General features: G+C 45.3%; 1 protein-coding gene and 1 long non-coding RNA gene across 2 annotated transcripts in view; one reads left to right on the plus strand and one right to left on the minus strand.

Annotated features, from left to right (window-relative positions):
* LOC141756359 (cysteine-rich protein 2-like) overlaps positions 1 to 13298 on the plus strand; it is a 15928-nt gene extending 2630 nt beyond the window's left edge. The window contains exons 2-8 of the mRNA XM_074616026.1: positions 6708 to 6802; positions 9934 to 9991; positions 10091 to 10225; positions 10427 to 10495; positions 11052 to 11146; positions 11270 to 11327; positions 12310 to 13298. Coding sequence (XP_074472127.1) covers positions 6708 to 6802; positions 9934 to 9991; positions 10091 to 10225; positions 10427 to 10495; positions 11052 to 11146; positions 11270 to 11327; positions 12310 to 12380 — 581 coding nt within the window. The 3' untranslated portion in view covers positions 12381 to 13298. The remainder of the gene's footprint in view (positions 1 to 6707; positions 6803 to 9933; positions 9992 to 10090; positions 10226 to 10426; positions 10496 to 11051; positions 11147 to 11269; positions 11328 to 12309) is intronic.
* LOC141755958 (uncharacterized) overlaps positions 1 to 13724 on the minus strand; it is a 169766-nt gene extending 156042 nt beyond the window's left edge. Inside the window, exon 1 of the long non-coding RNA XR_012591382.1 lies at positions 13638 to 13724. This is a non-coding gene — a long non-coding RNA (uncharacterized LOC141755958). The remainder of the gene's footprint in view (positions 1 to 13637) is intronic.
* Positions 13725 to 15000: the final 1276 nt, after the last annotated feature.

The following is a 15000-nucleotide window of genomic DNA, read 5'->3' on the forward strand; positions in this document are numbered from 1 at the left end:
GTGATGATCTGATCTAGTGATGATGTGATCTAGTGATGATGTGATCTAGTGATGATCTGATCTAGTGATGATCTGATCTAGTGATGATGTGATCTAGTGATGATGATCTGATATAGTGATGATGTGATCTAGTGATGATGTGATCTAGTGATGATCTGATCTAGTGATGATGTGATCTAGTGATGATGATCTGATATAGTGATGATGTGATCTAGTGATGATGTGATCTAGTGATGATGTGATCTAGTGATGATGTGATCTAGTGATGATGTGATCTAGTGATGATGTGATCTAGTGATGATGATCTGATATAGTGATGATGTGATCTAGTGATGATGTGTTCAGTGATGATCTGATCTAGTGATGATGTGATCTAGTGATGATGTGATCTAGTGATGATGATCTGATATAGTGATGATGATCTGATCTAGTGATGATGTGATATAGTGATGATGTGATCTAGTGATGATGTGTTCAGTGATGATCTGATCTAGTGATGATGTGATCTAGTGATGATGTGATCTAGTGATGATCTGATCTAGTGACGATGTGATCTAGTGATGATGTGATCTAGTGATGATGATTTGATCTAGTGATGATGATTTGATCTAGTGATGATGTGATCTAGTGATGATGTGATCTAGTGATGATGATTTGATCTAGTGATGATCTGATCTAGTGATGATGTGATCTAGTGATGATGTGATCTAGTGATGATGTGTTCAGTGATGATCTGATCTAGTGATGATGTGATCTAGTGATGATGTGATCTAGTGACGATGTGATCTAGTGATGATGATCTGATATAGTGATGATATGATCTAGTGATGATGTGATCTAGTGATGATCTGATCTAGTGATGATGTGATCTAGTGATGATGATCTGATATAGTGATGATGTGATCTAGTGATGATGTGATCTAGTGATGATCTGATCTAGTGATGATGTGATCTAGTGATGATGTGTTCAGTGATGATCTGATCTAGTGATGATGTGATCTAGTGATGATGTGATCTAGTGATGATGATTTGATCTAGTGATGATGTGATCTAGTGATGATGTGATCTAGTGATGATGTGATCTAGTGATGATGTGATCTAGTGATGATGATCTGATATAGTGATGATGTGATCTAGTGATGATGTGTTCAGTGATGATCTGATCTAGTGATGATGTGATCTAGTGATGATGTGATCTAGTGATGATCTGATCTAGTGATGATGTGATCTAGTGATGATGATCTGATATAGTGATGATGTGATCTAGTGATGATGTGATCTAGTGATGATCTGATCTAGTGATGATGTGATCTAGTGATGATGTGTTCAGTGATGATCTGATCTAGTGATGATGTGATCTAGTGATGATGTGATCTAGTGATGATGTGATCTAGTGATGATGATTTGATCTAGTGATGATGTGATCTAGTGATGATGTGATCTAGTGATGATGTGATCTAGTGATGATGTGATCTAGTGATGATGATCTGATATAGTGATGATGTGATCTAGTGATGATGTGTTCAGTGATGATCTGATCTAGTGATGATGTGATCTAGTGATGATGTGATCTAGTGATGATGATCTCATATAGTGATGATGTGATCTAGTGATGATGTGTTCAGTGATGATCTGATCTAGTGATGATGTGATCTAGTGATGATGTGATCTAGTGATGATGATCTGATATAGTGATGATGTGATCTAGTGATGATGTGATCTAGTGATGATCTGATCTAGTGATGATGTGATCTAGTGATGATGATCTGATATAGTGATGATGTGATCTAGTGATGATGTGATCTAGTGATGATCTGATCTAGTGATGATGTGATCTAGTGATGATGTGTTCAGTGATGATCTGATCTAGTGATGATGTGATCTAGTGATGATGTGATCTAGTGATGATGATCTGATATAGTGATGATGTGATCTAGTGATGATGTGATCTAGTGATGATCTGATCTAGTGATGATGTGATCTAGTGATGATGTGATCTAGTGATGATGATGTGATCTAGTGATGATCTGATCTAGTGACGATGTGATCTAGTGATGATGTGATCTAGTGATGATGTGATCTAGTGATGATGTGATCTAGTGATGATGTGATCTAGTGATGATCTGATCTAGTGATGATGTGATCTAGTGATGATGTGATCTAGTGATGATGTGATCTAGTGATGATGTGATCTAGTGATGATCTGATCTAGTGATGATGTGATCTAGTGATGATGTGATCTAGTGATGATGTGATCTAGTGATGATCTGATCTAGTGATGATGTGATCTAGTGATGATGTGATCTAGTGATGATGTGATCTAGTGATGATGTGTTCAGTGATGATGATCTGATCTAGTGATGATGTGATCTAGTGATGATGATGTGATCTAGTGACGATGTGATCTAGTGATGATGTGATCTAGTGATGATGTGTTCAGTGATGATGATCTGATCTAGTGATGATGTGATCTAGTGATGATGTGATCTAGTGATGATGTGATCTAGTGATGATGTGTTCAGTGATGATGATCTGATCTAGTGATGATCTGATCTAGTGATGATGATCTGATCTAGTGATGATCTGATCTAGTGACGATGTGATATAGTGACGATGTGATCTAGTGATGATGTGATCTAGTGATGATGTGATCTAGTGACGATGTGATATAGTGATGATGTGATCTAGTGACGATGTGATCTAGTGACGATGTGATCTAGTGATGATGTGATCTAGTGACGATGTGATCTAGTGATGATGTGATCTAGTGACGATGTGATCTAGTGATGATGTGATCTAGTGATGATCTGATCTAGTGATGATGTGATCTAGTGACGATGTGATCTAGTACACCACACAGCTTTGTAAATCATTTATTGATCTCATGATGAGTCACATGGACTGATTTTCTTTTTGTTCTCTCATCTTCATGTCTCCGCCCCCCCGCCCTGTCCTGCAGCCTCAACCTAACCTGCTCTTAATAATAATAATAACAATAACAATAATAATAATAATAATAATAATAACATGTGAGGTGTTGTTCTGTAGCTGCAGAGGGAAGTCATCGTGGAGGAGGAGGAGATGCATTTCATACATTTTAAACTCAGACATTTGGTCTACTTGGGGATTTTGAGCTTGGAAGTTATCACTCTTTTTTTGGTGCAATTTATAATTTGTATTAATTTCCACACTAGTGTACATCCAGCATTTCATTTATACAACAAATTAATATAAAAAATGGCAAAAGGGAAGAAATAAATTACAAGAAAACAGCAAGAAAAAGTTAAACGAGTTCCAGGGAAGGAAAGAAAAGGAAAAATAACCTCAAGTTAATAAACTGAAAGCTGTTTTTTATACGGAGACGGGAGAAGAAGGAGTGAAACACGAGACCAGGAGGTTTATGTTTATTGGTTTCACACATATAACAAGACATAAAATACAAATTCACATGAAGGGAATATAAACTACTAATGGTTTAAACACACCCAAAGGACAAACCTTAAGTACAAATAGGAGAAAAATCACCAGAACATTTGAGATATTAGTGTTCCAAACATTTCACATATAATAATATAGAGAGTAAAGTGTCGGAGTAAAGTTTAAATAAATGAAATAGATAAAAAGAAGCAGGAGTGATCGTCATATTTACAGTTTCTAAGAGTTATCATTTATTTCCAAATCAAATGTTTTAGTCATCAGAGTATTTCTACGACTCCATTAAAATGACGTTTTCATTCTATATTATTATAACTCCATGAAAACTGATAGGAAACTGACTACAGGGTGTTTTATTCAGAGGAAGATGAAGAGTCTCAGCCGGTCTGGTCGGGTGAAGAATGCTGTAATCATGAATAATGTTCAAACGCTGCAGGTTCATCAGGAAATAAATTAATGAATTAACTTCATGATGCTGACTCAGAAATCCTTCATGTTATTATCAGTGACGTCTTAAAGTTCCTGTCATCATTACTGTGCACTGTACACACACACACACACACACACACACACACACACACACACATCGATGCAGAGTGCTCGCTGTGTGTCGAGGTGACTTCCTGTCACGGTGACAGGCTGGCCAGTGAGTCTGAACAGGAAGTGTCACGTCCTATCTGGTCCCCAGTGTGTCTGCTGGGATATTCTGGGAGTGTTGGTGAGTCTCTCTCTCTCTCTCCGGCCCTCCTGCTGTCCTTCAGTCAGAAGGACAATCAGCATCAACCTTTACTGAACCGTCTGAGACCGACCCGCTTCACTGTCTGTCAGAGGTTCTGGTGTGTCCCAGGCTTTAGAGGCTTTAGAGCCACACTGAAGCTCTGAACCAGATGGTTGGTCGCTCAGAGCCTGGAGGGTTAAACCCAGCCCCCATGAAGAGCACAGGGCTGTCACAGCTTTATATTTAACAATCAAGTGTTTAGATCACCTCAAAGCAGGAAAACACAGATTTATATACAAATTGACCCACAAACAGGAACCTGCTGCGGTATTCTAATCATTGAAGTGGAAGTAGACAACTTTTCAGCTTCCTAGCAGGCTAGCTGATCAACTCCTCGGTCATAACAGCATCTAATAACTTTAACCACTGAAACTCATTTTAGAAACGCCACCGCAACTAAACCTCTTCTGTAATGTGCCTTTAGATCGGTTTCCAGTAAGCCTCGCTTTCACTGTCTGATACCGGGAACATTAGCTGGCATGACAGCAAGTAACAAACATCTATGATCCATTGTCTGGTTGATCATCTAAACAAAGAACACGTCTTCTTGCGGTGGCCTTTCTGAAATGAGCAGTGATGAAAGTTACTCTATTCTGTTGTGATCACGGAGTTGATAACCAGACAGCGTTAGCTAGCATAGCTAGCTAATTGAAAAGTTGTCTCGGCTGCGTCCCCGGAGCTGTACTCTGGTGATGTTTAGCTACATAACGTTAGATCTGGTGGAGACTCCATCCCTCATACTGTCACCGAGAGGAAAGTGTAACGTCACAGTTATCTGGACTTTCAATCTGGACGGGTCACTAGTGGAAGGAAAATAAATTTCCGTAGTTAAACCAGCCGCTGGAGACGGACACAGGCGGAGCAGACGTAGTAACACAGCTGGAGACGGACACAGGCGGAGCAGACGTAGTAACACAGCTGGAGACGGACACAGGCGAAGCAGACGTAGTAACACAGCTGGAGACGGACACAGGCGAAGCAGACATAGTAACACCGCAGGGGACGGACACAGGCGGAGCAGACGTAGTAACACAGCTGGAGACGGACACAGGCGAAGCAGACATAGTAACACCGCAGGGGACGGACACAGGCGGAGCAGACGTAGTAACACCGCTGGATACAGACACAGGCAGAGCAGGTGTAGTAACACGGCTGGAGACAGACACAGGCAGAGCAGACGTAGTAACACCGCAGGGGACGGACACAGGCAGAGCAGATGTAGTAACACCGCTGGAGAGGGACACAGGCAGAGCAGACATAGTAACACCGCTGGAGACGGGCACAGGCAGAGCAGATGTAGTAACACCGCTGGAGAGGGACACATGTGGAGCAGACATAGTAACACCGCTGGAGACGGACACAGGCAGAGCAGACGTAGTAACACGGCTGGAGACAGACACAGGCAGAGCAGGCGTAGTAACACGGCTGGAGACAGACACAGATGGAGCAGACGTAGTAACACGGCTAGAGACGGACACAGGCAGAGCAGACGTAGTAACACGGCTGGAGACAGACACAGGCAGAGCAGGCGTAGTAACACGGCTGGAGACAGACACAGGCAAAGCAGACGTAGTAACACGGCTGGAGACAGACACAGGCAGAGCAGACGTAGTAACACGGCTGGAGACGGACACAGGCAGAGCAGACGTAGTAACACCGCTGGATACAGACACAGGCAGAGCAGACGTAGTAACACGGCTGGAGACGGACACAGGCTGAGCAGATGTAGTAACACCGCTGGAGAGGGACACAGGCGGAGCAGACATAGTAACACCGCTTGAGACAGACACAAGCGGAGCAAATGTAGTAACACTGCTGGAGAGGGACACAGGCGGAGCAGACATAGTAACACCGCTTGAGACGGACACATGCGGAGCAGACGTAGTAACACCGCTCGTGAAGCGATGTCTGGAAAATGATTTAACTGGTTGAACGGTTAAATGAGCTGGTTTGATGGAGATGGGAGAGACGGCTAGCTCGGTCGTAGTCGTTGGTTGCATGGGTGTTCAGTTTCAGTCGGTGTCGGTGTAGTCCGCTCTCCTCGGTGACGGCGGCACGTCTAATTTAATTGCACAAATCCACAATGCTCTGCTCTGGGTTCTGGTTCTGAGACGGTGCTGTAGAAACACAGTCGAGGCTCGTCTTCTCTTCGGCTTGTGCATCATATTGAAGAACAATTAACAGTGTTGTAAAAGCTGAGCTGTCGCTGGCGGAGAGCGGAGAGCAGCTTGGTTTTGCCCTCCAGGTGGGCGTTCCTATAGGGCTGTGACGTCACGTGAAAACTATGCATTGGATCCCACCACTACCCGTTACCCTCGCCTGGCCCATCGCCATCTGGTACCCCAGGACTGAGTACCAGGTCCATTCCTCTTAGCTGGATCTTTATACCGGTTTTGAAGCGATTCATGTCCCGTAAACACGAACATGTGACTCCGTAGTTTCACAGAAACAGTTTAATATAACGTCCTCGTTTCTGTCTCTTGTTCCTCTGCAGCGGAGAAGGTGTCGTCTTTGGGGAAAGACTGGCACAAGTTCTGTCTGAAGTGTGAACGCTGCAACAAGACGCTGAATCCAGGAGGCCACGCCGAGGTAAGAGGAAGTGAGCGGAGGGAGGCGTCAGACTGGAGGGTTGATGGACTTTATGTTAAGATGATGCTTTAATGCAGTGTAATGATGGAATGGGTTTAAAGTTTACATGCTAGTCACACATTCATTTAGTGGCCCGGTGACCCGGTGATCCGGTGACCCGTTGGCCCGGTGGCCCGGTGGCCCGGTGGCCCGGTGGCCCGGTGACCCGTTGGCCCGGTGGCCCGGTGATCCTGTGACCCGTTGGCCCGGTGGCCCGGTGGCCCGGTGGCCCGGTGGCCCGGTGACCCGGTGTGTCACCACTGTAGAATTAACTTCAGCTTTGATCTGATGATGAAGGAACAGATCACAACAGAAATGGAAGGAGTTGCCTGGTGAACGATATCCAAAATCACATACTCATAGAATTTAATGTGGTCATTCGTCTACATAGACACGTAATTCATATTTTCTTCATGATGGTCAGCATGAAATCAATTCACCTGTAATCAAATCATGATGGACGGGTGGTTCTAAAAACACCAGACGTTCACCAGGAGACCGGCGTTCATGTCCCATCTAAAACCAGAGGTCAACGTTGATTTATTTCTCACGTAACTTCTGTACTTCAGTTACAGAACTTCTGGAGTAATTTAGACCCAAACCACCATCTTTACCTAAACCTAACCAAGCAGTTTTATTTTGAAAAGACTGAAGCGGAAATTGGCACGTGGAAGTTGCCATTTACAAAGTAAGAGCACGTATGAGGACAGTGATGTGTATGAGACACACTCTTTTATTGTTTCTAAAAACTACGTACCGATCCATGTCCATCACCTTCAGTTACACAGCAGCACCGTCCTCAGACGCGCTCTTACTTTGGAAATGGCAACTTCCTGTCACAGAATATGAAAAAAACAGCATTTTTTCATTTCTGTCTTCTAGTGATTTTATTTTTATGTTTTAGAAATAGAAAATGAAAATCAGTTCATCCCCTTTTTGACCCCGATAAAGAATATTATTTTTTGTATTTTAAAACAAAAATGAAATAACCACTAATTTTTAGTTTTTTAATATCCGTTTGTGAAAGGAAAATCGAATGACCAAAGATACACTGACAGCATACAGCCCATGGGTGTATTAATAGATAATAAAAGTGATGCATTACAGCCAATATCTCCGTTATTACAGCCGCATACAGCCAATATCTCCGTTATTACAGCCGCATACAGACAATATCTCCGTTATTACAGCCGCATACAGACAATATCTCCGTTATTACAGCCGCATACAGCCAATATCTCCGTTATTACAGCCGCATACAGACAATATCTCCGTTATTACAGCCGCATACAACCAATATCTCCGTTATTACAGCCGCATACAACCAATATCTCCGTTATTACAGCCGCATACAACCAATATCTCCGTTATTACAGCCGCATACAGCCAGCAGGAAGCTGGCAGAACCAGATACGTCACATTGCCGACTGAACACGACTGAACAACATGTCTGAAACGCCTCCTGTGTGGATGAAGCCATTACAGTACATTAACTGTCTGGATGACTGGAGATGAAGCCAGTAAAATGTCACATATTTAATGTCTGAAAGGGGTCACAGCGTAGGACGTTTTCCTCTATTAGAGTTGAACAGCTCGTCGTCATCAGAACGAGCACGGTGAGTCAGAGAACTGGCTTTCACAGGGAATAATGAGATGACTTGAGGATAAACAGACCACAGAACGGACCCATACTTATTCATATCTAGCTCTTTGTCTGCGTTATGAATCGCTGTGAACAGAGAAAGTAACAGAGAACACACAGGTCTGTGAACACGTCCTGGTTCATTCAGTATTCAGCATTATGTGGATCAGAACAGACCAGACATGTGGATCAGAACAGACTAGATATGTGGATCAGAACAGACTAGACATGTGGATCAGAACAGACTAGACATGTGGATCAGAACAGACTAGATATGTGGATCAGAACAGACTAGATATGTGGATCAGAACAGACCAGACATGTGGATCAGAACAGACTAGATATGTGGATCAGAACAGACCAGACATGTGGATCAGAACAGACTAGATATGTGGATCAGAACAGACTAGACATGTGGATCAGAACAGACTAGATATGTGGATCAGAACAGACCAGACATGTGGATCAGAACAGACTAGATATGTGGATCAGAACAGACTAGATATGTGGATCAGAACAGACTAGATATGTGGATCAGAACAGACTAGACATGTGGATCAGAACAGACTAGATATGTGGATCAGAACAGACCAGACATGTGGATCAGAACAGACTAGATATGTGGATCAGAACAGACCAGACATGTGGATCAGAACAGACCAGACATGTGGATCAGAACAGACTAGATATGTGGATCAAAACAGACCAGACATGTGGATCAGAACAGACTAGACATGTGGATCAGAACAGACTAGACATGTGGATCAGAACAGACTAGACATGTGGATCAGAACAGACTAGACATGTGGATCAGAACAGACTAGATATGTGGATCAGAACAGACTAGACATGTGGATCAGAACAGACTAGACATGTGGATCAGAACAGACTAGATATGTGGATCAGAACAGACTAGACATGTGGATCAGAACAGACTAGACATGTGGATCAGAACAGACTAGACATGTGGATCAGAACAGACTAGACATGTGGATCAGAACAGACTAGACATGTGGATCAGAACAGACTAGACATGTGGATCAGAACAGACTAGACATGTGGATCAGAACAGACTAGATATGTGGATCAGAACAGACTAGACATGTGGATCAGAACAGACTAGATATGTGGATCAGAACAGACTAGACATGTGGATCAGAACAGACTAGACATGTGGATCAGAACAGACTAGATATGTGGATCAGAACAGACTAGACATGTGGATCAGAACAGACTAGATATGTGGATCAGAACAGACTAGATATGTGGATCAGAACAGACTAGACATGTGGATCAGAACAGACTAGACATGTGGATCAGAACAGACTAGACATGTGGATCAGAACAGACTAGATATGTGGATCAGAACAGACTAGACATGTGGATCAGAACAGTGAGAAAGTGCACGTGGACGTGTCTGCTTACTTTCCCTCCCTCTTGTGTTTTGCAGCACGACGGGACGCCGTACTGCCACAAGCCGTGCTACGCCGCCCTCTTCGGACCAAAAGGTGTCTCTCTTCTTGATTCCACTTTTAAAACCTTTGTAAGAACTCTGTGTGTCATCTCTCTCTCGTTTGTAAAATTCAACGTTTGCGTGTGTTTTTGAGGCGTGAACATCGGTGGAGCCGGTTCCTACGTGTACGACGCTCCCGCCAACGAAGCCCCTGCTGCCGTTTCCATGGAAACAGATGCCAAACCAGAGGAGCAGAAAAAAGCCCCCCCCGTACGGGGACCGGTGAAGGGTGAGAAATGACGTGCAGCAGAAATAGAAAATCTGTGAAATGTTGGGAGGAGGAAGTCAAAGAGGATCCTCTGTGGAGGGATGAGGAGCCTCAGCTTAAATCAGGAGGACAAAAGGAGAAACTCACAGAGGAAGTAACGGAGCAGGGAGATAAATATAGACGGGTTAATAATTTAATATCAATTCAATGTGACTTTTTCAGCTGCGAGCTTCTCGTCTTTCTCTGGAGGACCCAACATCTGCCCCAGATGCAACAAGACGGTTTACTTCGGTAAGCAGATCGGTGTCTTCGTGTCTCACAGTTTGTTCGTATGAGAGGGAGTGTGACGTCAGAGAGTCCAGAAGCAAAGAGGTGAAACTCTGGTGCTTTTAAGACAACAGCTGCCGCCATTTTGGACTGAAACCACCAGTGAGTGTGTCCATGGATGTATAAAGAGACGTCTGTAGATCAGAGGACAGAAATCAACGTCCCACTTAAATATCCTCATTTAAATCATGATGTCCTACAAGTGGTAAAATTAACTAACAGCTGAATCCAGAGTTATTTTCCTCGCCATAATGAACGCTCATCAGACCCACGGGACCGCACCGCCGTGCACGCTCATATGACAGCTTCCTGCTAGCTGTATGACAGCTTCCTGCACGCTGTATGACGGCTTCCTGCTGGCTGTATGCGGCTGTAATAACGGATATTATTGGCTGTAATTCATCACTTGTGATTGTGAGTGACTCCCGTCCGCTCCCTGTACGAGTGTTGGAATGTGTGTCTAAGTGACTATGGCGGCTGGTTTCCATGGTGACTGTCTCCATGTTGTGTGTGTGTGCAGCTGAGAAGGTGTCGTCTCTCGGGAAGAACTGGCATCGGCCCTGTCTGCGCTGCGAGAGATGCAGTAAGACCCTGGCTGCCGGCAGCCACGCCGAGGTGACCACGACCACGACCACGACCACGACCACGACCACGCTGGACGTTTACACTCATATTTCATATTTCTGATGGTTTTAGTGTTTTTCATTTTAAAAAGTGATTCTTTTGTTTCTGCTGCAGCATGATGGACAGCCTTACTGCCACAAACCGTGCTACGCCGTCCTGTTTGGGCCCAAAGGTACGAAGTCAGGAACCCTCTCAGTGTGGTGCAGGGGGCTGGGCGGCAGCTGGGTGGCAGCTGGGCGGCAGCTGGGCGGTAGCTGGGTGGTAGCTGGGTGGCAGCTGGGCGGCAGCTGGGCGGTAGCTGGGCGGTAGCTGGGTGGCAGCTGGGCGGCAGCTGGGCGGCAGCTGGGCGGCAGCTGGGTGGTAGCTGGGTGGTAGCTGGGTTGCAGCTGGGCGGTAGCTGGGTGGTAGCTGGGCAGCAGCTGGGTGGTAGCTGGGCGGTAGCTGGGTGGCAGCTGGGTAGTAGCTGGGTGGTAGCTGGGTGGTAGCTGGGTGGTAGCTGGGTTGCAGCTGGGTGGCAGCTGGGCGGTAGCTGGGCGGTAGCTGGGTGGTAGCTGGGTGGTAGCTGGGTTGCAGTTGGGCGGTAGCTGGGCAGCAGCTGGGTGGTAGCTGGGCGGTAGCTGGGTGGCAGCTGGGTGGTAGCTGGGCAGCAGCCGGGTGGTAGCTGGGTGGGAGCTGGGTGGCAGCTGGGTGGTAGCTGGGTGGTAGCTGGGTGGTAGCTGGGTGGCAGCTGGGCGGCAGCTGGGTGGTAGCTGGGTGGTAGCTGGGTGGCAGCTGGGCAGCAGCTGGGTGGTAGCTGGGTGGTAGCTGGGCGGCAGCTGGGTGGTAGCTGGGCGGTAGCTGGGTGGCAGCTGGGTGGTAGCTGGGCGGTAGCTGGGTGGTAGCTGGGTGGCAGCTGGGTGGTAGCTGGGTGGTAGCTGGGTGGTAGCTGGGCGGTAGCTGGGCGGTAGCTGGGTGGCAGCTGGGCGGCAGCTGGGTGGTAGCTGGGTGGTAGCTGGGCAGCAGCTGGTTGGATTAAATACTTGACTAATCTCCCTCTAAGGTTCATTTAGAACAGATAAATCACGGTTAACTCTGGACGATCATGTGATTAATTGTGATTAACTGAATGGATTAGCCCTGATGAGGACACGCTGCTGTGCTCTGACCTCTCTCAGGTGTGAACACTGGAGGTGTCGGCAGCTACATCTACGATGAACCTGAAGCTGAAGCTGAAGCTCAGCCCTGATCCCTGACGCTGCCTCCAGGACCCTCCAGGACCCTCCAGGACCCTGCAGGACCCTCCAGGATCCTCCAGGATCCTCCAGGACCTCCATGTCTCTTTGATTAGCCTTCTACAGTCACGGTGACAGATGTTCTGCGATCACAGGGATGGATATTTAGATGTTTCTGTTGTATTTGTATATTGTTTTTATATCTATTTTTTGTACTGATACGAGCCTTCAACATGTCCTCCTGTGTGGGTTTCAGATTTTCCTTAAAGGTCCCATATTGTAGAAAGTGAGATTCAGGTCTTTTATATTATAAAGCAGGTTTAAGTGTTTTATATAAATACTGTTAAACTATTTGAAACAAGCCGTCAGGATTTCTGTCCATTTGTGATGTCACAAATATACAATATTTAGACCATTACACGATTTTAAACGTTAACATTCTAAATGTGCCCCAGTTTATTTCCTGTTGCAGTGTATGTAAATAACATCAGCTGGACAACATGGACCCAAGCGGTTGCCTAGCAACGCAAATCCATTGCAATTCCGTTGAAATGCAGTAAAACGGAGCGTTTCAGACAGACGGTGAATCCAGGTATATTCAGACAGACAGGATGAGGAAAATAAAGTTCTTTGAACATTACAGCGTGTAAACATGTTCTAGTAGAAACACTAAATACAACATGAACCTGAAGATGAGCTGATATGGGACCTTTAAGTTTCTTGGTTCTCTGTAATTAGTGGATTAAAGCTCCCGTGTCACTCATGACTGATGAAACGTACCGGCCCAACTTATTGTCAGTGTTTGTTGAACAGGTTCGTCCTGGTTCTAAAAGAGGGATGAGACGGAGACGCGTGCAAAGAGACGTCTTACTGAGCGTTATGAGGGGGGGGGGGGTTCATCACATTTTACAGTAAAGCTGTGAGAAACCAAACCTGCGGAGGAGAGGACTTCCAGATCCTGGCTGGACACTTCTCAACACGGCTCAGAGAGTGGCGGTCTTTCCCTCCCCTGAACACGGGTCCAGCTGGTGGAACGCCACGAGTAGAATCAGGGACCGCGAGGCTGCTGAAGCCTCCGAACTGAAGAGCAGCTCCACAAGGAAAGCATCCAGCATCCAGCATCCAGCATCCAGCATCCAGCATCCAGCATCCAGCATCCAGCATCCAGACGGAGGGCTCTTTCTTCCTTAGTTTTATTGCACTGATTTAAGAGTACGTTCACATTAAAGGGACTATTTGTAACTTTCATAATGTGTTGTTAACAGCTTCACCTGTGTCCGTTAAGTCAACTAGAGTCAGCGTCCTGTTGCTGGCGCTTGTGCTCGCTCTACATAGACATGAAGGAGCATCGCTCAACACAGTGAGGAGACACACGTCAGCTAAAAGCACAATATCACTCTATATTTCAGCTGCTTGGCAGTAATGTTAGCTGACCAGACCAAGGTCTCTCCATGAATCAATGCTGATCCTAGTGTTGGCTTTTCCCGCCTCAGCCTCCCGACCGCGGCCGGAGGGAACGGGGGAGACGATAACGTTTCTCTCTGCGGAGCCCCGTCACTTCACAAGACACGGGAAACCTCTGTTGGTCTGGAGGAGCTGCAGCAGTTATTAAAGTTACAAATAGTCCCTTTAAGAATACGTTTACATTAAGCCGGCTACATTTAAAATAGCTTGTCCTTTCTGTTCTGGCTCGGGATGCACCGATACCGATACCAGTATCGGTACAACGGCACCTGTACGGCAGCGTGACGTTAACCTCTCGTCACCATCTTTCGGGTCCTCACGCTCCACCTCCCCGACAGAGCGGGCGAGACGGGCCGGCGGTGCTCCCGACTCCGCTGGGCCGGGTTCCCTCCCCAGCCTGCCGTGTGTCGCTCACACCCTCCAGCTGGCTGTTAACGAGGCTCTTTAGGCTCAGAGAAGTACTCGTATCGGTACTCGGTATCGGAGAGTACCCAGATGGAAGTACTCGTACTCGGTCTGATAAAAAGTGGTATCGGTGCATCCCTAGTTCTGGCCGTTGTCCACGCCGAGACGAGCCTAAAACAAAGCTTTTCCAGAGTGGGTGAATCTTAAAGGGGACATATCATGAAGAACTCACTGTGCTCATCCATCGGGGTTCGGGGTGTCACGATTCTCCAAATCCACGATTCAATTTGACTTTTGATTGAAACATTTCATCATTGTTAGACTACGGAGATTCAGGCTGGAACGCACCACACTGAGGTCATGTGGTCACATTTAAAGGATTTATTTATTTCTCTGTGATCAATAATTCTCAACATGTGTCACCAACATGTCAGAAGATGGAATTATCTGAAACTATTTTGATAATCTCTGATAATTCTTTGAGTCATTGTTCAAGTTTAAAAACCAAACTGTTCTGTATCATCTAAATATCTTTGACTATTTCTCAGACAAAACAAAACATTTCAATATGTCACTTAGAGATCTGTTGCACTTTATACATATTAGACATATTATACAATGATATGAAACAACTGATTAATTAATAATAAAAACATATCATAGCCTTAGTCATAATCATAAATTAATGCAGAATTTGTTGAATACTCGTTGCCACAGATATAAAACAGTTTAATATCTGGCAGTAGAAACACATGAACACATACA

The sequence above is a fragment of the Sebastes fasciatus genome, chromosome 18 (assembly GCF_043250625.1).
Source record: "Sebastes fasciatus isolate fSebFas1 chromosome 18, fSebFas1.pri, whole genome shotgun sequence".
In the NCBI taxonomy this organism is placed as follows: Eukaryota; Metazoa; Chordata; class Actinopteri; order Perciformes; family Sebastidae; genus Sebastes; species Sebastes fasciatus.